A 23,854-nucleotide genomic window follows, 5' to 3' on the forward strand; every position below is an offset into this window, starting at 1 on the left:
TACTGGTTTTAAATTTAAAAATATAAAAATTTGACTTAAGTCACAAACAATATGCCAGTGTCGCAAAGAGAATGGAGAAAAAAGAGGGACTACTTGAATTTGATCACTTTTACTTAGAGACTTTTCCTCTTCAAATGAGACTGATTTATTTTAGACCTTAAATAGCAGTTCCAAAGTTCTGTTTTGGCATCACTCTTCAACATAATGCACAAAATTCTTGTCATATCTCAAAGCATGAGGGAAGGGTTTTTGATATTTGATATTTTGAACATTTAAAATAATGTAGATGTATATATTTCATCCTCCAACTTCATTATTAATAGAAAATGAGTGTAAAGATACTCTAACAATGCAAATGAAAGCATTAGTAAACAATTTATATTAGGAACCTCCTTTATAATAAATTGAGTGATAACAAAGGAAATAATCTGTCCAACATTTAATTTTTATTAAAAAATGATTTTAAACTCTGATTATTATATTGAAGACTCAATAACTTTTTGATAACCACTTCTAATCTTTTGGACAATACTTTAGTGAATAATTTCTACATGAATCTCCGTGTAGGCTTTTAAAAAACAGAATAAATTAAAGCCCTATTTTTTAAACAAACCACCTCCTATTCTATTCTGTTTTTTTACCTTCTCGGTTATAGTTTAGACAGTTTGAACAGGTTTAAACGTGTTGATAGGCAACTAGCTCCTGAAGCGTAACGTATTTCCTTCAACATCCCAGCCCATTCTTTTTTATCATCTTCATACCTGATGGAGAAAAAAAGTAATCAATAAGCAGTTTTTAAGTAGATAATTCTATAGGTTTCCCTGTGTTAAATATGCAAATGTGGATCTTTAAGAAAACCCTACTGGCTCTTACCCAGAGGACCATGCATATGACTGGCAGACTAACACTTGGATTCCTCTCCAAATATGAATTCCGTGAATGAGCATATGTCTGAACTACTGCCTTGATGTTTAATCTGGATGCTTAGATAATTAAGCCTTCTCTGGGAATCAAAGACTATCCAGACATAAGGAGTAAGACAGTTATGCAATAATCATTCATCTTTGGGCAATATAGATGGCGGGTGTCTGTGAGTCAAAGTCAGCAGATTCTACCTTAAGAGTAAGAACTGGGAGGAGCAGGGACTGCTAGTCTCCTGATGTATCAGTTGTTCCTAGACACTGCTGCCCAGCAGGGCACTAGTGGTTACTCCCTAAGAATCTGTCCTCCTTCCACTTTATTGCCCTGTGTGAGTTCTTAGACTGCACTTTATGTAAGGTAGGAACTGCTCATCCTTTCTGAATACTCAGGGTCATAGAGACACAGACAACTTGAATTGCTCTGAAAGATAAATGCCTCTTCTTCAGTGCCTGGCATGCACTCTGCATGAGAACCTCAGCACCGCCTTCTCACTGGAAACCTTTCTTGCCTCCCTCAGGCAGAGTTCCTTGCATTCTACTCATTTCTCACATTATCTCCAATGGCAATTATCATTCTTTAGTTTTTTCCCTATGTTTATGTCCTCACCAAGCTCAAAGGTATTGGAGGGCAAATAATATTTCTTACTCATCTTAGTGTTTTCCCTCTTTCTGAAGCTATAAACACTTGGCACACAGGAAATACTCCAAATGGTTCTATGATGAATGAATGAGATTTAAAATAATTTTTTAAATTAGCTGATACCTCTGTGAGATAGGTGTTGACAATTTCATCAATGGTCCAAATTTAATTGGTGCGGTACACCAAGTAATTTTTATATAGAGAATGTAGACAAAAAATATTTTACCACTAATAAGAGTGTGAATAAAGTGAAGGTTCCTATGGCCAGGATTCTCACCTGGCCCTGGTTGGCTAGCTCACTACACATGTGTGGGCAATACATTGTTATTGACTCTATATATACAGCTCCGCCCACTGCTCTTTGCAGCACGGTAACACAGCTGCAAGGCTGCAAGAGAGCAAGAGCAGGGGCTGGAGTTGTGGCAATGCCAAGGACAGAGACTGGGACGGCTGTGCGGGCTGAGGGGCCCAGAGGCAGAGACCGCTTGCTGCATGCAGACTCACTCTGAGTGGACGGGATTCTAGTGAATGACCTGCCACTGTGGGAATAAAGTTGGGTATAACCCTTTCACCCCTAGAACCTTCTACTGTCATTTCTTTGGTCACATTGAATCTATAGTGAACTTGCCTGGGGCTGAAACCCTAATAACTTGCCTGAGGCAAGACACCTAATAAAAAAGCGACTGCATTTAAGCAATAGGAGATCGACATTAAATGAGGCTTAAAAGCATGTCTCTTGGCAGTGACATTTTTACTTTAAGCTTGACCAATCCTAAATAATGGGCTGATGGATTTCAAGAAAAAAATACAAGAATGGAAATTTTTTTTACACATCACAGTAAGAAGGTCTATATTGTAGAATGTAGAATACTCATAGTTCTCATATCTTATTTTTATCTCTGCTGTGTGAGTAGAGAAAGTGGTAAGGGGACAGCCACCTTTCTCCAGATCAGCGGCACTCAGCTCCAGCACATACCCAAGAGTCACCTGCAGGCCTGCTGGAACACAGATCGCTGGGCCTTAGTAGGTCTGAGGCGAGGTCTAAGAATTTGCATATCTAAGTACCTTGGTGCTGCCTATCACTGGTTGTCAAACGTGACTTGCACATTGGAGCCACCTGGAAATACTAAAAATATTGATGCCTGGGTCTCACCCCCAGAGAGTTACTTGACTGGTATAGAGTACAGCCTGGGCATGAGGATTTTTTTAAGTTCTTGAAGTGATTCTAATATGCAGCAAAGTTTGAGAATTACTGTTTAAGATTTTATTACCTGAATGGAAAATACCAATACTTAAGTTTAAACTTTCATAGTCAAGTAGATCGTTATATATGCCTCCCTTTTTTTCCCATCCCAAGCTTGTCTACACATTAGGATCATTAGGATCTTTTGAAAGTTTGAAAGCCTAGACCACATATCAGAACAGCTAAATCACAATCAAAAGAGGTGGGACCGAGGCATCAATACTTGCTGAAGTTCCCTAGGTGATTCCAATGAGCAAGCAAATTTGGGAACCACTGCCCTAATTGTAAAATAATTGATACAGAGAATCCCTCTTTCAGCAATAAAAGGGCTACTTCGAGCAGGACATGTTGCACCTCTTTTGCTGCCTACAGCTTCTCTTGCTGAAGTGCTTTGGCTTTCTGACCACCATCAGGAACCAAGTGGCTCACGCGGGGCTCAGCTGACTGACAGCGCCACCCTTAACATCAGCGTTTCTCAATTGGCTGCACATTAGAATCTCCTGGAATTAGGAAATAGCGATACCCAGGCCTTACTTCCAGAAAATCGAATTGGTCTGCATTAAGGCCCAAGCACTGGTGCATTTTAAAAACATCCTAGATGATTTTAAGGTATAGCCATGGTTGAGAATCACTGCCTCTTCACAGATACCTATTCCTGTTTTCCAAACACCCTAACCTTTCCAGCCCTCCATCATTTCATCCTTTTTTTTTCTTTTTACACTACTTCCAGCCTTTCCGCATTTTACCCTCTTGCTAAGTCTAGCCTTTTCTCTCCTTGGAAATTTCCAGGCTCTTTCTTTTCCTCTTTCTTTTTTGGGAGAAGACTGGAGAAAGTGAGGGCTCCTGTGGCCAGGATTCTCGCCTGGCCCTGGTCAGCTGGCTCACTACATACATGTGGGCAGTATGTTGTTACTGACTATATAAAGAGCTCCACCCAGTGCTCTGGGTGATGGCTGCGGGAGAGCAGAGACCGGCTTGCTGCACGCAGACTTACTCTGAGTGGACGGGATTTTAGTGATTGACCTGTCACCGTGGGAATAAAGTTGGGTATAACCCTTTCACCCCAAAAACATTCCACTGTCATTTTTTCAGTCTCACTGAATCCATAGTGACCTTCTCTGGGGCTGAAACCCATTGGCAAGACAGAGGTTAACTTTCTTTTATAACTACTTTTTTCTTGCCCTCTATGCAACTACTTACTATTACAAGATACGGAAATTATGTCTGATATACAAAATAATTGTTTGTTTAAGCTACTGGCCTTTCAGCCTTCCAGTTCATAAGCTGGGAATAAGACATGGGCTGGTTCCGATACAGAACCAATAATAGCCACTTTTCTCTCTCATGCTTAGTGGTACACCTTTACTGACCACTCTTCCAAAGCTGGACCTATAACTTTAGTGCAGGTAGGTCACCTGGAAATATATTGAAATGAAGATTCTGATTGAGTAGCTGTGGGGTGTGCTTGGGGTTCTGCATTTGAAAGAAGCACCCAGGAGATGCCAACACTGCTGGTCCACAGACCATACTTTGAGTACCTAAGTTCTGGATGATCCGCTGACAGGCCAGGTAAAAGCATTCTGGCCTTGGGAGTGAGGGTTGGCCTTTAAGCTGAGAGGGAAAGCCTAAGTTTGGCAGTTTCTGGATGAGTGTGCAGTATGAACTTAGGCTCACCTCAAGCAACTGACATCTACCTCTTACAAACTTAGGTCAGCAAGCTCAGTGCCTGGGCTGAAGGCAACAGGCGCCATTTGGCAGACACATGCGGTGTCCTAATGGTGACCAGGCATCCACATGCTGCACAGCCTGTCCCGACTACATGACTTACCCTGACACAACTTACACGTCTGCTCCCAAGACTTCCTGGATATACCCTGGTCTCCATCTGACATTCGCTGCATTAGGAACTATGGTAAAATCCACTCCCCCATTCTTTTTAAATACTACATTCATTTTAAGCCTAACTGTAAAACAGTTCAATTTAGTAACAATTGCAAGTGTTATACTTGAAGGACCTTTTAAAAATTGGAAAACTATTTAAATTAGATTCAAAATAGGATTACTTAATTCGTGGAAAACTCAAGGGGTTAAATGTTTATTCAGAACTCTTTTTTTTTTCATAAGAAATAAAGTACTCTCTGATAGGTAAGTGGTTTGAAAGTAGCTTTTGCTCTACTGGATGCTTAGAGCATTATACTTTTAGAGGTGGAAGGGAGCTTGAAAGATGAACAGTTCCACCTCTCATTTTACTGATTAAGAAACAGGCTTAGATAAGTTCTTTTCCAAGTTCAAAGCTAATTAGAAGCAGTACTTGATCAAGTAAGTATAAAAGTTCAGTTAGGTTCAAAGAGTATTTAGTCTACTACCAAGAATGCAGGCTGAGAAAGTCTGGCTTACTATTTCAAAATTTTTTATCAGTTACTTGATTTAATATTTCATTCAGAAAATTGGAGTGAAAACTTACTTCCATATGTCATTGACTTCAGTGGGTGCAAACTCTTTGGACTCCAGTTGAATCATGGCAAAACCACCAATGGCATATAGGGATCCAGCCAGGCTGACCAAACTGATGGAACTTCTTTCTTGGGGAAATTCAGTCATTACTTCCCATCTAAAAATAATTCAAAATATAGTTCATGTAAAACTTAAATGCCAAATGCATTTACTAAACAATTATAAGCTATTATAATTTAAAAATTCAAGTAGCATAGACATCCAGTATTAGATGATAACGTTTGCTACTAGAAAACATGTAGACATTCCTTTATTTGAAAAATGTAGCCGGATTAGATAGAAAGCCCTCAATATGTCAATCCTACAATACTTCCTCAGCACCTTCGGCAGTGGTTAACAAATTGTTCTGCCATAAACTGTGGGGCTTGGCCGTTTTAGGGCCTACTGTGTTGAGTTTCATTTGAATGCTAACACAAATTTTTAAACTGATCTCCATCATTTCCTCATCACATCCCCAAATCTTTTGCAACGAAGTCATATGATTATCCTTATATTATCCTAGTTTAGAAAGTAGGGTTGGAAAATTTCTTTTTTAATAATTTGTACTTCATTTTTTAAATAGAGGATTTAAGGGAACTTTTTAATATTAACAGCCATATGAAAAAGGACAACTAAAGATAAAATCAATCAAATTAGTTGAAAGTATCAAGAGTCTAGAATGAGTTAGTCATTGGGTAGCTCTTTATTACTCTGGCATTGTTGAGGGTCATGTGTTCCAAATAATAAAGACACGTAATTCATTAAAAAGTTATGCATTGAAATGTTGTAACACCCAGTAATAGCAAAAGAAATCCAGATGAAGATATTTTCTCTTTAATTCTTGCCTCTCTGCACTCTTCTCCCCAGGTCCTAATTAGAAAGCTTAATTTTGATCCAAAGTTAAAAATTAAGTATATGATTCCTATGCTGTAGTAAGATATAACAACTCACTTATTGGTTGTGAGGTCAAAAGCTTCAACTGAAGCTGAAAGGCCATCTTCCGTGACACCTCCTGCAATCACAATTTTGCCTTTATGGACTGCTACTCCAAACATGGAACGAGGGGTTTTCATTGGTGCCAGATCTTTCCAGTCTCCCTTTTTGGGACTGTAGATAAACATCCTGTTTGTACACTTTCTGTAAACATAAAAGACAAAAAAGTGCTCCTTAAAGAATCTTGTTGTTTGAAAGAAATAATTTCATTTAGCTTTGCTTCTCATGTGAAGTATGTAGTACATACTTAAGAGGACCAGAATACTCAAAAAGTATTCTTGTATTTTTTAAATCTAGTCTAATAATGATTTCTAACCATCTGTTATTCTTATAAAATGTCCCTAGTAAAAATGAATTTTTGAAATGACTTACCAGAAACGTTTTGTCCTGTAAGACTGAAACAGAACTTTTGCATATGCTCATAAATGATTTGTTGAAAAACTTTTCTAACAGTATAGTCAGTCTAATGGTTATCCATTACCATCTTCTTAGGAATAATTTTGCTTTGGCCCTAGTTAGGCATGTAGTTGGTCTTCCTCTGTCATACATTTCATTCACTTAGCCATTCAACAAATATTTACACTCCAAAGTATTCTTCTTTTTCCTTTTTCTTTTGCTATCATTAATGTACAATTGCATGAACAACATTATGGTTACTAGACACCCCCTATTATCAAGTCCCCACCACATACCCCATTATAGTCACTGTCCATCAGTGTAGTAAGATGCTATTGAATCACTACTTGTCTCCTATGTGTTATACTGCCTTCCCCATATCCCCATGGCCTAGATCATATGTGCTAATAATAATGCCCCTTATTCCCCCCTCTTATCCTCCCTTCCCACCCATCCTCCCCAATCCCTTTCCCTTTGGTAACTGTTAGTCCATTTTTGGGTTCTGTGAGTCTGCTGGTGTTTTGTTCCTTCAGTTTTTGCTTTGTTCTTATACTCCACAGATAAGTGGAATCATTTGATACTTGTCTTTCTCCACCTGGCTTATTTCACTGAGCATAATACCCTCTAGCTCCATCCATATTGTTGCAAATGGTAGGATTTCTTTTCTTCTTAAGGCTGAATAATATTCCATTGTGTATATACTCCAAAGTATTCTTAATCTGAACATATGTCACCAAGCAAAGGACAATTACAAACATGATTACCAAAACTATTTTTTTATTAAGGTATCTTTGATATACACTCTTATGAAGGTTTCACAAGAAAAACAATGTGGTTATTACATTCACCCCTATTATCAAGTCCCTCCCCATAGCCCATTGTAGTCACTGTCCATCAGTGTAGTAAGATGCCACAGAGTCCCTATTTGCCTTCTTTGAGCTACACTTTCTTCCCCCTAATCCCACACATACAATGTGCACCAATCATACCCCACAATCCCCTTCTACCTCCCACCCCCAACCCTCCCCTTTGGTAACCACTAGTCCCTCCTTGGAGTCTGTGAGTCTGCTATTTTGTTCCTTCAGTTTTGCTTTCTTCTTATACTCCACAAAAGAGAGAAATCATTTGGTGTGTGTCTTTCTCTGCCTGACTTATTTCACTGAGCATAATACCCTCTAGCTCCATCCATGTTGTTGCAAATGGTAAGATTTGTTTCTTACGGCCGAATAGTATTCCATTGTGTATATGTACCACATCTTCTTTATTCATTCATCTACTGAAGGATGCTAAGGTTCCTTCCATATCTTGGCTATTGTAAATAGTGCTGCAATAAACATAGGGGTGCATAAGTCTTTTTGAATCTGAGAAGTTGTTTTCTTTGGGTAAATTCCAAAACTATTTTTTGTAACTTAATTGTACTACTGGAAGGCAAGGTACCTTCACTATTGGCAACGTCCTAGAAACCCAGAGTAGATTTTAATCCTATCTGCTACTAACTTCAATGGAAGACATGCATAGAGTTAAAAAAAAATCATAAACCCTCTAAGGTACCTGTGTAATAAAATGTTAACATTTATTTCATTATCTGAATATTCTAGGAATGAATCAGTTAACTTAAAATATAATTAGGTGTGCTCTAAAATTCATACGGAACCACAAAAGACCCCGAATAGCCAAAGCAATCCTGAGAAGGAAGAATAAAGCAGGAGGGATCCTGCTTCCCAACTTCAAGCTCTATTATAAAGCCACAGTAATCAAGACAATTTGGTACTGGCACAAGAATAGACCCATAGACCAGTGGAACAGAATAGAGAGTCCAGATATTAACCCAAGCATATATGGTCAATTAATATATGATAAAAGGAGCCATGGATGTACAGTGGGAAATGACAGCCTCTTCAACAGCTGGTATTGGAAAAAATGGACAGCTACATGTAAGAGAATAAAACTGGATTACTGTCTAATTCCATACACAAAAGTAAACTCGAAATTAATCAAAGATCTGAATGTAACTCATGAAACCATAAAACTCTTAGAAGAAAACATATGTAAAACTCTCTTGAATATAAACATGAGCAACATCTTCATGAACATATGTGCACAGGCAAGGGAAACAAAATAAAAAATGATCAAGTGGGACTATATAAAAAAAGCTTCTGTACAGGAAAGGATACCATCAATAGAACAAAAAGGCATCCTACAGTATGGGAGAATATATTCATAAATGATGGATCCAATAAGGAGTTGACATCCAAAATATACAAAGAGCTCATGCACCTCAACAAACAAAAAGCAAATAATCCAATTAAAAAATGGGCAGAGGATCTGAACAAACACTTCTCCAAAGAAGAAATTCAGATGGCCAACAGGCACAGGAAAAGATGCTCCACATCGCTAATCATCAGAGAAATACAAATCAAAACCACAATGAGATATCACCTCACACCAGTTACGATGGCCACCATCCAAAAGACAAACAACAACAAATGTTGGCGAAGATGTGGGGAAAGGGGAACCCTCCTACACTGCTAGTGGGAATGTAAATTAGTTCAACCTTTGTGGAAAGCAGTATGGTAGTTCCTCAAAAAACTAAAAATAGAAATACCATTTGACCCAGGAATTCCACTCTTAGGAATTTACCCCAAGAATGCAGGAGTGCTGTTTTAAAAAGACGTATGTACCCCTATGTTTATCACAACACTATTTACAATAGCCAAGAAATCGAAACAACCTAAGTGTCCATCAGTAGATGAATGGATAAAGAAGATGTGGTACATATACACAATGGAGTATTATTCAACCATAAGAAGAAAACAAATCCTACCATTTGCAACAAAATGGATGGAGCTAGAGGGTATTATGCTCAGTGAAATAAGCCAGGTGGAGAAAGACAAGTATCAAATAATTTCACTCATCTGTGGAGTATAAGAACAAAGCAAAAACTGAAGGAATGAAACAGCAGCAGACTCAGAGAACCCAAGAATCGACTAACAGTTACCAAAGGGAAAGGGACTGAGGAGGATGGGTGGGAAGGGAGGGATAAGGGGGAATAAGGGGCATTACGATTAGCATAATAATGTAGTTGGGGAGGGACACAGGGAAGACAGTATAGCACAGAGAAGACAATTAGTAATTCTATAGCATCTTACTACGCTGATGGACAGTAACTGTAATGGGATATGTGGTGGGGACTTTATAATGGGGGGAATCTAGTAAACACAGTGTTGTTCATGTAAGTGTATATTAATGATACCAAAAAATTAGGTGTGAATATACCTAATTTAAATTTAACTGTAATATGATGGATCATTTCATTTTAGTCTACCACTAGTATACCAATGCATTTTAAAAAATCGGACTGTAGTTTAGACAACTAGTCATATGAGCTGGTGAGTAATGAGAATAGTTTTATGATAAATGCTAAATGCTATCAGAAAAATCTGGACTCATCTGAATTATTATTCTTAGTATATTCTTTATGGTTCCTGAAAGTTAGCAGTAATTTGTTGATGGGAGTTCAGAATTCCAAATAATAATTGATTAACTGGATATTTTTGGTGAAGCCAGAAAGCAAATAAAAACCTCAACTTTTTGTGAGGACAATTTTTCTTTTTAGTTTTATAAAAGACAAGATTTCTGGAGTAGAAGCATTTCCTCTAATTATTGACTATAAGTATTACTTTAAAACTTCTTGTAAAGAGCATGATGCAAAATCATGTTCTTCAAATCCAGTGGTGATAACTAATGCAATTCCATGCTTACTTATAGATAATGACTCATTTCAAAGCTCTCAGCTTTGGCATTTGTCCAGCAATGTTATCTTGGTTAATCATATTCTCAGTATTAATATATTCTTACTAAGAAGATCTGTATGATTTTTACTGATATATCAATTTCCTAGTTACTAATACTACTTGAAGGAAACAATTTAAATCATTTGGCAGGATCACTATGCTTCCAAAGTCAGAGCACTGCTTAATACAGATTTTCCATTCCATTTACTCAGGAAAAATGCCCCAAATAAGATTTTGCACTGAGTGGGTTTATAGTATGGCCTGCCTTTGAATATTTATTTGATGGGAATTGCTGGGATTAAGGAAGGTATCAAAAATTTAAAACATGTTATCATTGAATATGGATAGATATAAATACCCATTGCTTTTTAAAAATACTTAAGTCATTGTTTTTATTAAAGTGTAATTGACATAACATACATATCCTATTAGTTTCAGGTGTACATCATAGTGATTTGAAATTTTTATATATTATGATCCCCACAGTAGGACCGTCTGTTGTCATATGATGTTATTGCTATATTATTGACTATATATATTCTCTTTGCTGTACATCCCCATGACTTATTTTTGGCTTCAAGTTTGTACCTTTTATTCCCTTTCACCTATTTCACCCGTCCTCCAATGCCTTCCCATTCTGGTAACCAACAATTTGTTTCCTCTGAGTCTCTTTCTGTTTGTTCATTTGTTGTTGTTTTTAGATTCCCATTGCTTTTTAAAATCAAGTTTCTGTGCTTTTTGTCATTTTAATTGAATAATAAGCATTCATTGCTAACCCCAGCATTTAGAGTTATTTTCTTCTAGTACATTTCTACATTTTATTCTCCTTTCCTGCTTTGCTATTATAACTCTTAATTCTGGCTACCCTTCCAGGATTGGACATCTCTGTTAATCAAACAACCTGGGAAAATGATGACAAGACAAATTTGGCAGTGTTTTCAGGGGCAGGAATTTAATTCTCACTATTAAAGCTGAAAACCTTCATTTCACTGGACAGGCTACTGGCTTAAGTGACTGGCTTCTGGAGCACTCTGAACTCACTTGTCCCTTCGAGTTGTAAGATCTTTTTTCTACTTACCCATCCTTGGAGAAGTGCCTTGAAATCAGGGTGTGTGACATGTCCTCCTGTTTCTCCAACAGGAGACTGGGTCTTAGTAGGTATACCAGGTAAACATATCCTACCTCATCAGTGCCTGCTTGTGACTTGTTGTTAAATATTTTGAGTATCACCTCTGTCCAGGAGTAAATAAATGAAGTATTGCCCTCTTTTCAGACACCATGCATTTCAATTTCAAACTCACCCATCTAAATTCTTTCCTATGAATGTAAAGTACAAACCCATGACATTTTTATGCAACATTTTTTTTCTGGAGCAACAATTTTTTTATTAAGGTATAATTGACATACACTCTTAATGAAGGTTTCACATGAAAAAACAATGTGGTTACTACATTCACCCAGATTATCAAGTCCCCACCCATACCCCAATGTAGTCACTGTTCATCAGTGTAGTAAGATGCCACAGAGTCACTATTTGCCTTCTCTGTGCTACACTGTTTTGCCTGTGACCCCACATACACCATGTGTACTAAACATAATACCCCTCAGTCCCCTTCTCCCTCCCACCCCACCCGCCCTCCCACACCCCTCCCCTTTGGTAACCACTAGTCCCTTCTTGGAGTCTCTGAGTCTGCTGCTCTTTTGTTCCTTTAGTTATACTCCACAAATGAGGGAAATCATTTGGCACTTGTCTTTCTCTGCCTGGCTTATTTCACTGAGCATAATATCCTCCAACTCCATCCATGTTATTGCAAATGGTAGGATTTGTTTCTTTCTTATGGCTGAATAGTATTCCATTGTGTATATGTACTACATCGTCTTTATCCATTCATCTACTAATGGACACTCAGGTTGCTTCCATTTCTTGGCTATTGTAAATAGTGCTGCAATAAATATAGGGGTGCATATCTTTTTTTGAGTCTGAGAAGTTATATTCTTTGGGTAAATTCCAAGGAGTGGGAATCCCAGTTCAAATGGTATTTCTACTTTTAGATTTTTGAGGAACCTCCATATTGCTTTCCACAATAGTTGAACTAGCTTACAATCCCACCAGCAGTGTAGGAGGGTGCCCCTTTCTCCACACCCTTGCCAGCATTTGTTGTTCTTAGTCATTTCGATGCTGGCCATCCTTACTGGTGTGAGGTGATATCTCATTGTGGTTTTAATTTGCATTTCCCTGATGATTAGTGATGTGAGGCATCTTTTCATTTGTCTGTTGGCCATCTGAACTTCTTCTTTGGAGATTTGTCTGTTCATATACTCTGCCCATGTTTTAATTGGTTATTTGCTTTTTGGGTGTTGAGGCATGTGAGTCCTTTATGTATTTTGGATGCTAACCCGTTGTCAGATGTGTCATTTACAAATATATTCTCCCATACTGTAGGATGCCTTTTTGTTGTGTTGATGGTGTCCTTTGCCAAACAGAAACTTTTTAGTTTGATGTAGTCCCATGTGTTCATTTTTGCTTTTGTTTCCCTTGCCCAAGGATATGTGTTCAGTAAGAACTTGCTCATGCTTATATTCAGGAGATTTTTGCCTATGTTTTCTCCTAAGAGTTTTATGGTTTCACAACTTACATTCAGGTCTTTGATCCATTTTGAGTTTACTTTTGTGTTTGTGGTTAAACAATAATTCAGTTTCATTCTCTTGCATGTAGCTGTCCATTTTTGCCAACACCAGTTGTTGAAGAGGCTGTCAGTTCCCCATTGTATGTCCATGGCTCCTTTATCATATATTAATTGACCATATATGGTTGGGTTTATACCAGGGCTCTCTAGTCTGTTCCATTGGTCTATGGGTCTATTGTGCCAGTGCCAAATTGTCTTGATTACTGTGGCTTTGTAGTAGAGCTTGAATTGGGGAGCATAATCATCCCAGCTTTATTCTTCTTTCTCAGGATTGCTTTGGCTATTCGGGGTCTTTTGTGGTTCCATATGAATTTTAGAATGATTTGCTCTAGTTCATTGAAGAATGCTGTTGGTATTTTGATAGGAATTGCATTGAATCTGTAGATTGCTTTAGACAGGATGGCCATTTTGACAATATTAATTCTTCCTACCCATGAGCATGGGATGTGTCACCATTTATTGGTATCTTCTTTAATTTCTCTCGAGTGTCTTGTAGTTTTCGGAGTATAGGTCTTTCATTTCCTTTGTTAGGTTTATTCCTAGGTATTTTATTCTTTCTGAGGCAACTGTGAATGGAATTGTTTTCCTGATTTCTCTCTCTGCTTGTTAGTATATAGGAATGCAACAGATTTCTGTGTATTAATTTTGTATCCTGCAACTTTGCTGAATTCAGATATTCTAGTAGTTTTGGAGCAAATTCCTTAGGGTTTTTTATGTAGAATATCATGTCATCTGAAAACAGGGACAGTTTACTTCTTCCTTGCCTATCTGGATGCCTTTTATTTCTTTATGTTGTCTGATTACCGTGACTAGGACCTCCAGAACTATGTTGAATAGAAGTGTGGAGAGTGGGCATCCCTGTCTTGTTCCTGATCTTAAAGGAAAAACTTTCAGCTTTTCACTGTTAAGTATAATGTTGGCTGTGGGTTTGTCATATATGGCCTTTATTATGTTGAGGTACTTGCTCCCTATAACCATTTTGTTGAAAGATTTTTGTCATAACTGGATGTTGAATTTTGTCGAATGCCTTTTCAGCATCTGTGGAGATGATTATGTAGTTTTTGTCCTTCGTTTTGTTGATGTGGTGGATGATGTTGATGGATTTTTTAATGTTCTACCATTCTTGCATCCCTGGAATAAATCGTATTTGAACATGATGGTTGATCTTTTTTATGTATTTTTGAATTCAGTTTGCTAATATTTTATTGAGTATTTTTGCATCTATGTTCATCAGGGATATTTGTCTGTAATTTTCTTATTTTGTGGTGTCTGCCTTGTTTTGGTATTAGAGTGATGCTGGCCTCATAGAATAAGCTTGGGAGTATTCCCTTTCTCTACTCTTTGGAAAACTTTAAGGAAAATGGGTAATAGGTCTTCACTAAATGTTTGATGAAATTCAGCAGTGAAACCATCTGGTCCTGCAGGGGTTTTGTTCTTAGGAAATTTCTTGACTAGCAGTTCAATTTTGTTGCTGGTAATTGGTCTGTTCAGATTTTCTGTTTCTTTCTCAGTCAGCCTTGGAAGGTTGTATTTTCTAGAAAGATGTCCATTTCTTCTAGGTCATCCAGTTGGTTGGCATATAATTTTTCATAGTATTCTCTAATAATTCTTTGTATTTCTGTGGTGTCCATAGTGATTTTTCCTTTTCCATTTCTGATTCTGTTTATGTGTGTATACTCTCTTTTTTTCTTGATAAGTCTTGCTAGGGGTTTATCTATTATGTTTATTTTCTTGAGGAATCAGCTCCTGCTTTCATTAGTTCTTTCTATTGTTTTATTCTTCTCAATTTTATTTATTTCTGCTCTAAACTTTATTGTGACCCTCCTACTGACTTTGGCCTCATTTGTTATTCTTTTTCTAGTTTCGTTAATTGTAAGTTTAGAGTGTTCATATGGGATTGTTCTTCTTTTCTGATGTAGGCCTATATTGTAATATACTTTCCTCTTAGCACAGCCTTTGTTGCATCCCACAGATTTGGAAGTGTTGACTTATTGTTGTCATTTGTCTCCATATATTGCTTGATCTCTGTTTTTATTTGGTCATTGATCCATTGGTTATTTAGGAGCATGTTGTGAAGCCTCCATGTGTTTGTGGGATTTTTCATTTTCTTTGCATAATTTATTTCTAGTTTTATACCTTTGTGGTCAGAGAAACTGGTTGATACGATTTCAATCTTTTTGAATTTACTGAGGCTGTTTTTGTGGCCTAGTATATGATCTATTCTTGAAAATGTTCCACGTGCACTTGAGAAGAATGTGTATTCTGCTGCTTTTGGGTGTAGAATTCTGTAAATATCTGTTAGGGCCATCTATTCTAATGTGTTGTTCAGTGCCTCTGTCTCCTTACTTATTTTCTGTCTGGTAGATCTGTCCTTCAGAGTGAGTGGAGTTTTGAAATCTCCTAGAATGAATGCATTGCATTCTATTTCCCCTTTTAATTGTGTTAGTTTTGTTTTACATATGTCAGTGTTCCTATGTTGGGTTTATAGATACTTATAATGGTTATATCTTCTTGTTGGATTGGCCCCTTAATCATTATGTAATGTCCTTGTTTGTCTCTTGTGACTTTCTTTGTTTTGAAGTCTATTTTGTCTGATATAAGTATTGCAACTCCGTTTTTTTGTCCCTATTACCTGCATGAAATATCTTTTTCCATCCCTCACTCTTAATCTATGTATGTCTTTGTGTTTAAAGTGAGTCTCTTGTAGGCAGCATATTTATGGGTCTTATTTTTTCAGCCATTCAGTGACTCTATGTCTTTTGCCTGGTACATTCAGTCCATTTACATATAAGGTGATTATCAAAAGGTATGTACTTATTGCCAATGCATTCTTTAGATTTGTGGGTACAAAGGTTCAAGGTTAACTTCTTTACTACCTAAGAATCTAACAACTCATTTAATATGCTATTAGAAACGTAATCTAAATGTTCTTTTTATTCTCATCCTTTTTCTTCCTCCTCCATTCTTTATATAGTATGTATCATATTCTGTACTTTTTGTCTATCCCTTGATTGACTTTGGGGATAGTTGATTTAATTTTGCATTTGCTTAGTAATGAACTGTTCTACTTTCTTTAACACTGTTTTATTACCTCTAGTGACAGCTATTAAACCTTAGGAACACTTCCATCTATAGCAGTCCCTCCAAAATACACTGTAGAAACAGTTCCTGGGAGGTAAATTCTGTCAGCTTTTGCTTATCTGGAAATTCTTTAATCCCTCCTTCAAATTTAAATGATAACCTTGCTGGATAAAGTATTCCTGGTTAGAGGCCCTTCTGCTTCATTGGATTAAATACATCATGCCACTCCCTTCTGGCCTGTAACATTTCTGCTGAGAAGTCTGATGATATCCTGATGGGCTTTCCTTTGTATGTGATCTTATTTCTCTCTCTGGCTGCTTTTAATAGTCTCTCCTTATCCTTGATCTTTGCCATTTTAATTACTATATGTCTTGGTGTTGTCCTCTTTGGGTCCCTTGTGTTGGGAGATCTGTGGATCTCCATGGCCTGAAAGGCTATCTCCTTCCCCAGATTGGGGAAGTTTTCAGCAATTACCTCCTCAAAGACACTTTCTATCCCCTTTTCTCTCTTCTTCTTCTTCTGATACCCCTATAATACGAATATTGTTCCCATTAGATTGGTCACACAAGTTCTCTTAGTGTTCTTTCATTCTTAGAAATCCTTTCTTGTCTCTGTGCCTCAGCTTCTTTGTTTTCTTCTTCTCTAGTTTCTATTTCATTTATCATCTCCTCCACCATATCCAACCTGCTCTTAATACCCTCCACTGTGCTCTTCAACAATTGGATCTCCAACTGGAATTCATTCCTGAATTCTTGGATATTTTTCTGTACCTCCATGCGCATGTTATTTTTATTTTGAAATCCCTTTCAGTTAGATTGATGAGGTCGATTTCATTTGTGTCTTTCCCAGGTGTTGTATTCATAATTTTACACTGAACCAGTTTTTTTTTTTTGGTGTTTCATATTTGTATATGTCACCCTCTAGTGCCCAGATGCTCTACTCTCTGGAGCTGCTCAGCCTCTGAAGCAATGTCGGGGCTTGCATGGGAGTGGTATTGGTTTCTGGGGGGAGGAAAGAACTGTTTCCTGCTTTCCTGCTGTTATGCCTGCCTCCACTGCCAGAACCAGTGGGCCAAGCACACAGGTATAAGCCTCTATGCTTTGCGTTTGTAGTTGCTATAGACAGGGCTTCCCTCTGGCTGGCCTACGTCAGGGTAGGGTTTTCCGGTTTCCAAGCCAGGTGGGGCTGGCCCGGAGAAAGGTGCAGGGGGCTGCATATCACAGCGGGGGGCCTTGGAGCTGTGTAGGCAGCCAGGGAGCTGGAGGGCCTGAAGATCGTGAAAGCTCCCAACCTGCTGGGCAGAGTGCACCTGGACAGTTTTGTTTACCTGTCCTTTCTCCTGAGCAGTAAGCTCTGTGAAATCCTTGCCCCTTTAGCAGCCCTCTTGTTGTTAGGAAGTCTCTTAGACTTCCCACCTTACTTTTGTCCCAGAGCATCTGGATATGGATCCCTGCTTTCCACAAGCATCTGGAATCTCCAGGTATTCTGCCTGTCTTAGCTTTCCAACCACTAATCACAAGAGTACCATGAAAGCACCATGAAATGTAGGTTTGTGGTCCCAGAGCAAATCTCTGGAGTTAGGTATTCAGCAGTCCCAGGCCTTCCACTCCCTCCCTGCTCCATTTCTCTTCCTCCAGCCAGTGAGCTGGGGTGGGGGAAGGGCTTGGGTCCCTCCGGGCCACGGCTTTGGTACATTACCCTGTTCTGTGATGTTTATTCTTTTCTCCAGTTGTATAAAGTTTGGCACAGCCCTCTTTCCTGTTGCTCTTTCAGGATCAGTTGTATTAATTATATTTTCATATTATATGCAGTTTTAGGATGAAGCCACTGTCTCACCTCTCACACTGCCATCTTTCTGTGCTATTGTTTTAGGAGTTATATTTTAAATACTACATTAAAGAGCTCTACTTAATTTTATCTACTTACAGCTAAATGAATAAGAAAGCCCATTGGCTTTAATGTAGTAAAATATAATTATAAATTAGTCAAATAAGGGATTTGAGTATGCTCCTAAATGCTACTTTTCCACTGTAAGAATGCTTGTATGGAAGTATTACACTTACTCCTAGCAATATGCTGGGCATCTACAAATTTACTTTAGCAACTTTTAAATTTTATATAGTTTTCCTTCAGAATCATTAAAAATATCCTCCAATAACTTTTAAAGTTTTTATTTTAAAATTTTACTTCCAAAATATTTTGTGTGAGAGCCCGGTCCCATTTCAGTATGTAGATTCAAAAGAAAAGAAGAAGACATCTTTGTAGTAAAAAAATCATTTGGATATAAATCATAAGGAGATTTCAGGGTACTTACTTGTCATCTGTCTTTCCTCCTAGACAATATATTGTCCCCTTATGTGAAGTCACACTATGGCCGTAGACTTTGATGGGAAGTTTTTTAACTTCATTCCATTTTGAAGCCCTAAAATCAGAAGATGATAGAATTTATATGCTTTCAGTAAATTCCAGATTCTAAAAATAAGAGTATGTTCTAGGTATTCATATATCTGAATGCTTAGCAAACAGGAAAATCATGCCAACTTACACAGGATCATAGCATAATACTGAATCCAATGAAGCCTCTGTTTGAAGGTCTTTGCCTGCAACTACATAGATTTTGTCATCTACCTCTCCCAGACCGAAGAGACACCTGGCCGAAGGCAGAGGTGGAAGTCCAACCCACTCAGATGCTATGTTATCAAGCTGGAAAAAACAATATATGAGAAATTGTGGAGCTGATAAGAAAAAAAAAGTTACAGGTGTCCAAAAATTGCACTTTATGTGTTGTGTGAGTTGAGGTAGTGAAAGATCTCAAAAGTAAAATAAAACTACAATCCAAAGTATCATATTTTACCTCTCAGTTACCAAGAAAAATGAGAAAATCTACTTGACTTACCAAAATAGCTACAAGTACCAAAATCCACAGGACTTCAAGAAAGAAGAGAACAAAATAGAGTCATTAGAGGTTAGAACTGTGAGGTTTCTTGTCAAATTCTCTTCCCATGTTGCCTTCCTTGTTCTGGTTTAAACAAGGAATTATAATACTTTTAGGACACAGGGGAAAGATTGTCTTTGTAGGGGGAGGTCACAGTATGTGAGTGACCCTTGATGCTATATTTAACACGCTCCCCAAGCTGGCGCCTGTCACTCAGCCCACAGACAACTGGGGCATTCGGCAATACCTTTTTTCTTTCCTTCAATATTTTACAGGTTCTCTATGTTTCACTTTATTATTTCTGGTATAGGCAAGTATTACAGCTATAACCTCCTAGCCTTTGTTGGGAGATATTTAAAATATCTTTCTCTTTTTAATTTATATTAGGAAATAATTTTGCTCATTTTGGTGACTGCCACTTCTGCAAGCTGAAGATAGCCTTTCAAGTGCCCCTGGTCTGGGGCAGGTGATTCTGGTATGACTGGCGTCAGGTTTAGCACTTACTATTAGTAATTTTAAGATTTTTCCACTTTGCCTTTTAGGACACCAAGGTACAAGAAACTGCTTTTGGAGACAGTACAGTCACAGATTTGTTGTTCTCTCTAGTGCTACTTCTATGTAGCAAAAGAAAAGGAAACAAAACCAAGAATAATTGGATACCAAGAATATATGCAGAATTAAAAGCTATGGTACAGGGAGGGGGTCCCTTTGGAAGTCTATCTATAGCTGGTCTGGCAATTCTGGTTAAAGCAAAGCACTAATTAAGACTAGGTAAGATTAGTAGTTTAATCCCCACATGTCCGTTGTTACCTTTGTGTTCACTATTTTCAACATTTAGATTTTTATCACCCATGTTTTCACTTTTGAAAAAAATCCTTTGATCAAGAAAGTAGAGTTTAGTATACTAAAAATAATAATGAACATTTATATTATTTTGACTTTATACTAGGCTTCATACTAAATGCTTTACTTAGGTAATCTTATTTAGTCTTCCAAAATAGGTACATTTATTATCTCTATTTTACAGATGAGGAAACTGAGGCACAGAAAGATTAAATAATTTCCAAAGCTCACACAGTTTAAAAACTGATAATCAATGCAAGGTATATAAACACAGTTTTTTAAGAAAATTGGGACAACCACCATCATAATCTCAAATGAGGGTTTACGCCCACACTGTATAGTACTACCTACATCCTCATATTACAGTAGACCATCTTTCAGGCTTTTTAACAGATGAGCTGTCAAACTGTTTAACCTCTCTGGCTCCAGTTTCCACATCCTTAAAATCAGGGTTTGGACCTAGATTACTTTAAGATAAACTGTTGAAAGTTATGAAAAAAAAAACCCTCTCTTACCTAGGTAAAAAAATCCTTATAATCTATCGAGTATACAATCCAAGGTTATATTCCTAACTTAATACATTTTAAATATATGTGACCAAGTCAAAAAGTATAAAACCTGAAATTCTTATACATATATTTTCTTGCGAGTCATAACCCTTACAGGTCAGGTGTTTTTACCCTGGCATCTTGCTCCATTATTTGTGCCTTTTAAAAGGAGCAAGACATGGACCATGGCAGGGAGTTGACCCTTTCAACTTTCCATAACTCTTTTTGTAGCTATAAAGAATATCAGGCAGGTTTCTTGAACCAGAAATGAGAGCCTATGTTAATAAAAGTAAGGGTAGTATAAGTCTAAATGTAAGTATAAATATAAGAGAATACAGATAATTCTATAAGTATTCCTCAGATCTATGATTTCTATGTATCTGTCTGTGTTTTGATGTAGTTTTAACCTCCAAGATATAATTACTGTCTTTTCAATTGAATTTGCCCTTTCTGACTACCTGAATTTAAAGTTAGAGCTTAGGAAATTTTCTGGCCTGAATTCAGGTACTTATGTTTATAGATTCTGCTTTATTTATGTATTTTGTATTTAACATTCTTCAATGGAACTTTGAAAATTAAGAATCGTCAACATGTATTACATTTTTCAAGTTTAGAAAAAGCTGAATGCACTGTATGTGAATTTACTGTATGTCCCTCACTTAGCACACAGTGACTGTGCTGTGACATTCTACACTTATCTTTGGCTTTTCCAACTCAAGTGCCCATAAAACCCCAGGTAGCTATGACCTAAATAAACTCCTTGGAGCTAGTTGTAAACTACAAAGTCCTGGTATTGACATTATAAAAGATGAAAGTTAAACCGCCGATTCCTTCATAATGTGTTGGTAATACGAAACAAAGTCCCTTCAAACAAACAACAAAGAGTCTGTTAGTTTAGGAGCATTTTTCTTGGAAACTTCTGCAGTTTCACAAAACAGATTAAATTTCAATAAAGCCTAAATACCACTTCGATCCAATTAAATGTGATCATTTGTCATAAATTAAAAATTATCACAAAAATTTCTAAATATAATTAGTCAATTCAAACTAATGACACTTGTTTAGACAGTTTTTCCTGGAAGAGCAATCCGAAGTGTATAAATTATGTACAGATCCTTTTCTTTTGCAACAAAATTACATTTTAGGTAGTAACCATAAATAAGAGATGAAATGCTTGTCCTAAGAGCTTCAAATCAGTTCAAGGAAACTTGAATCATCAGTATAAAGAAAATCTTGAATCATCACTTACACATTAATTAGGACTTCCTTCCTCACAAAACCTTTTATTAAATATTAACAAGCAGTTAAATTGACTGAGCTAAATATTTCTGTCAGCACTCTAAGTATAGTGATAGTGCAAGAGACTGAAATCAGCCATCAAGTAGAATAAAATACAGTAGCCTGAATAATTCACAAATCAGCTAACTGAAGGGTAATAGCTCTTCCCTTATGTCTCTATTCATTTAACAATTAGCCTTTCTCACCTGAAAGAAGTAGGACTGTAGAGGTTGATCCTTATTTTCTTCGTCCACATATAGTCCTCCTACCACATAGACCTGATTTTGTCGGGTAACAATGCTGGAATGATTTCTGGGAATCTGGTCTGCCAGTGCAGTAAGGTAACACTCATTTTCTGTGGGATCATAAGCGACTGCAGCAGTGTCATTAACCAAGAGGATGAGGTCTTTGACAAACATTCCATGCCTGGGAATGTCATTCAGGTAACCAGGAAGTAAATCTTCATCCCCAACATCACCATTCAACTCACCAGACCCAGCCTTTTCTGCATTTCTGCTAGGTTCAGGGAGTTTGCCTGCAAAAGCATCTTTGAGAACTTTGATTTTTTTCTGGAGTTCTGGGTTGCTTTTAATTATATCATCTTTCTCAACATGATCTTTAAAATATTTTTCTGTCATAAGGCGAAAACGGATACAGTCAAATACTTCGCTAAGGTTTTTAACCCTGTTTTCTCTGTCTGTCTGCACCCATTTCATCACTGCCTCAAATACTGCTTCTTCCTTTTCTACATTTAGGCCATCATTTGAAATGACTGAGATCAGTTCCTGTGGTGACAGTTGCATAAAGTCCTCTTCCTTACAAATCTGTACAAAGCGATCAGAGACAAATTCACGGGCAGAGATGGCAAGTCGTGGGCAGTCAAGAAGAAGTCCTAATCTTAGGATGGCTAGACAGTTACCAGGAGCAAGTCTTTTCTGAAGGTAAGAAACGCAGACAGTGAACACTGAGGGTATCTGAAAGCGGCTGGCCAGTGCAAAAATATCTTGCACATTTCCATCATTGAGATCAATACTGGCAGAGTAAAGGTACTTGATGATTAAATCCAGCACAACAGGATCCACATTATCTAATTCTACCTCCTTTTTTTTCTCCTCATCAATTTCAGATAAAAAATACTCACGGAAGTAAGGACTACATGCTGACAGAATCAGTCTGTGGCAAGGAAGACTTTTGTCACCAGCTTTTAGGGTGCAGTCGATGAATTTTTTCTCATCCAGGAGATCTTTTAGACCATCCTGAAGAAGAGTAGATTGGTAAAGCCGCAGTTCCTCTGTGAGTTCCCGCTGGGAATCCATTTTGTGAGTGACCTGCGTAAGGAGGGGGACACTGAAGGCCTTAGCTCCTCGCAGCACACAGGTCTAGCTGTAAAGAGGCAGGTCGGTGTGCTTTGCCCAGCCTGAAGCCTTTGCAATTTAATCCCACCAGTTAAATATAGACACCAACTCTAACAACGGGAATTTATGAGAGCTAGTTTGGACAGAAGAGTTGTTCTTGCAGCTGTTACAGATTGAAAGGAACAACTGGAACTTTTAATCACTAAGGAAACAACTATGAAACAAAAGATTTAAATGAAGTAGAAAGCTTTAAAATATATACAGCATTAGAAGATGCTCTAATAAAGGAAGGTTTAAAGAAAGTGTTTATTGAAATAACAGAAAACCGAATCATAAAAATGAGTCAGTCCACTAAAAATGGTCTAGAGGCAAGCAAGCTATTTAGCTGGCTGAAATAATGATGCAAAGGCCAAGAATATGAGGTGAGTTCATTTGAATGCTCATAAGCAAGATCCCTTTCCAATAACTGTTACACACGCATTTTTATTTTCTACTTAAAACATCGGATAATCAGTTTTAGGAGTAGGAAACTTAAAGATTTCTACTTATGTACTATAATTATAAAAATAACCTTTAAAATAACAGTCCCCCCCATCATAATTGAAACAATAAATGCAGATAAACTGCCAATTTTCTAAGACTTTCTAA

General features: G+C 37.4%; 1 protein-coding gene across 1 annotated transcript; it reads right to left on the reverse strand.

The window, feature by feature from the left end:
• Positions 1-424: 424 nt before the first annotated feature.
• KLHL41 (kelch like family member 41) lies at positions 425-23,276 on the reverse strand. The gene is made up of 6 exons (XM_036888074.2): positions 22,058-23,276; positions 18,793-18,950; positions 18,562-18,669; positions 6,248-6,433; positions 5,268-5,414; positions 425-761 (listed from the first exon to the last, which is right to left on the reverse strand). Exons 1-6 carry the CDS (start codon positions 23,165-23,167, stop codon positions 650-652), a joined length of 1,821 nt encoding a protein of 606 aa, XP_036743969.2. The 5' UTR covers positions 23,168-23,276; the 3' UTR covers positions 425-649.
• Between the last annotated feature and the right edge of the window lie 578 nt (positions 23,277-23,854).

This window comes from Manis pentadactyla, chromosome 6 (assembly GCF_030020395.1).
Source record: "Manis pentadactyla isolate mManPen7 chromosome 6, mManPen7.hap1, whole genome shotgun sequence".
Taxonomy (NCBI): Eukaryota; Metazoa; Chordata; class Mammalia; order Pholidota; family Manidae; genus Manis; species Manis pentadactyla.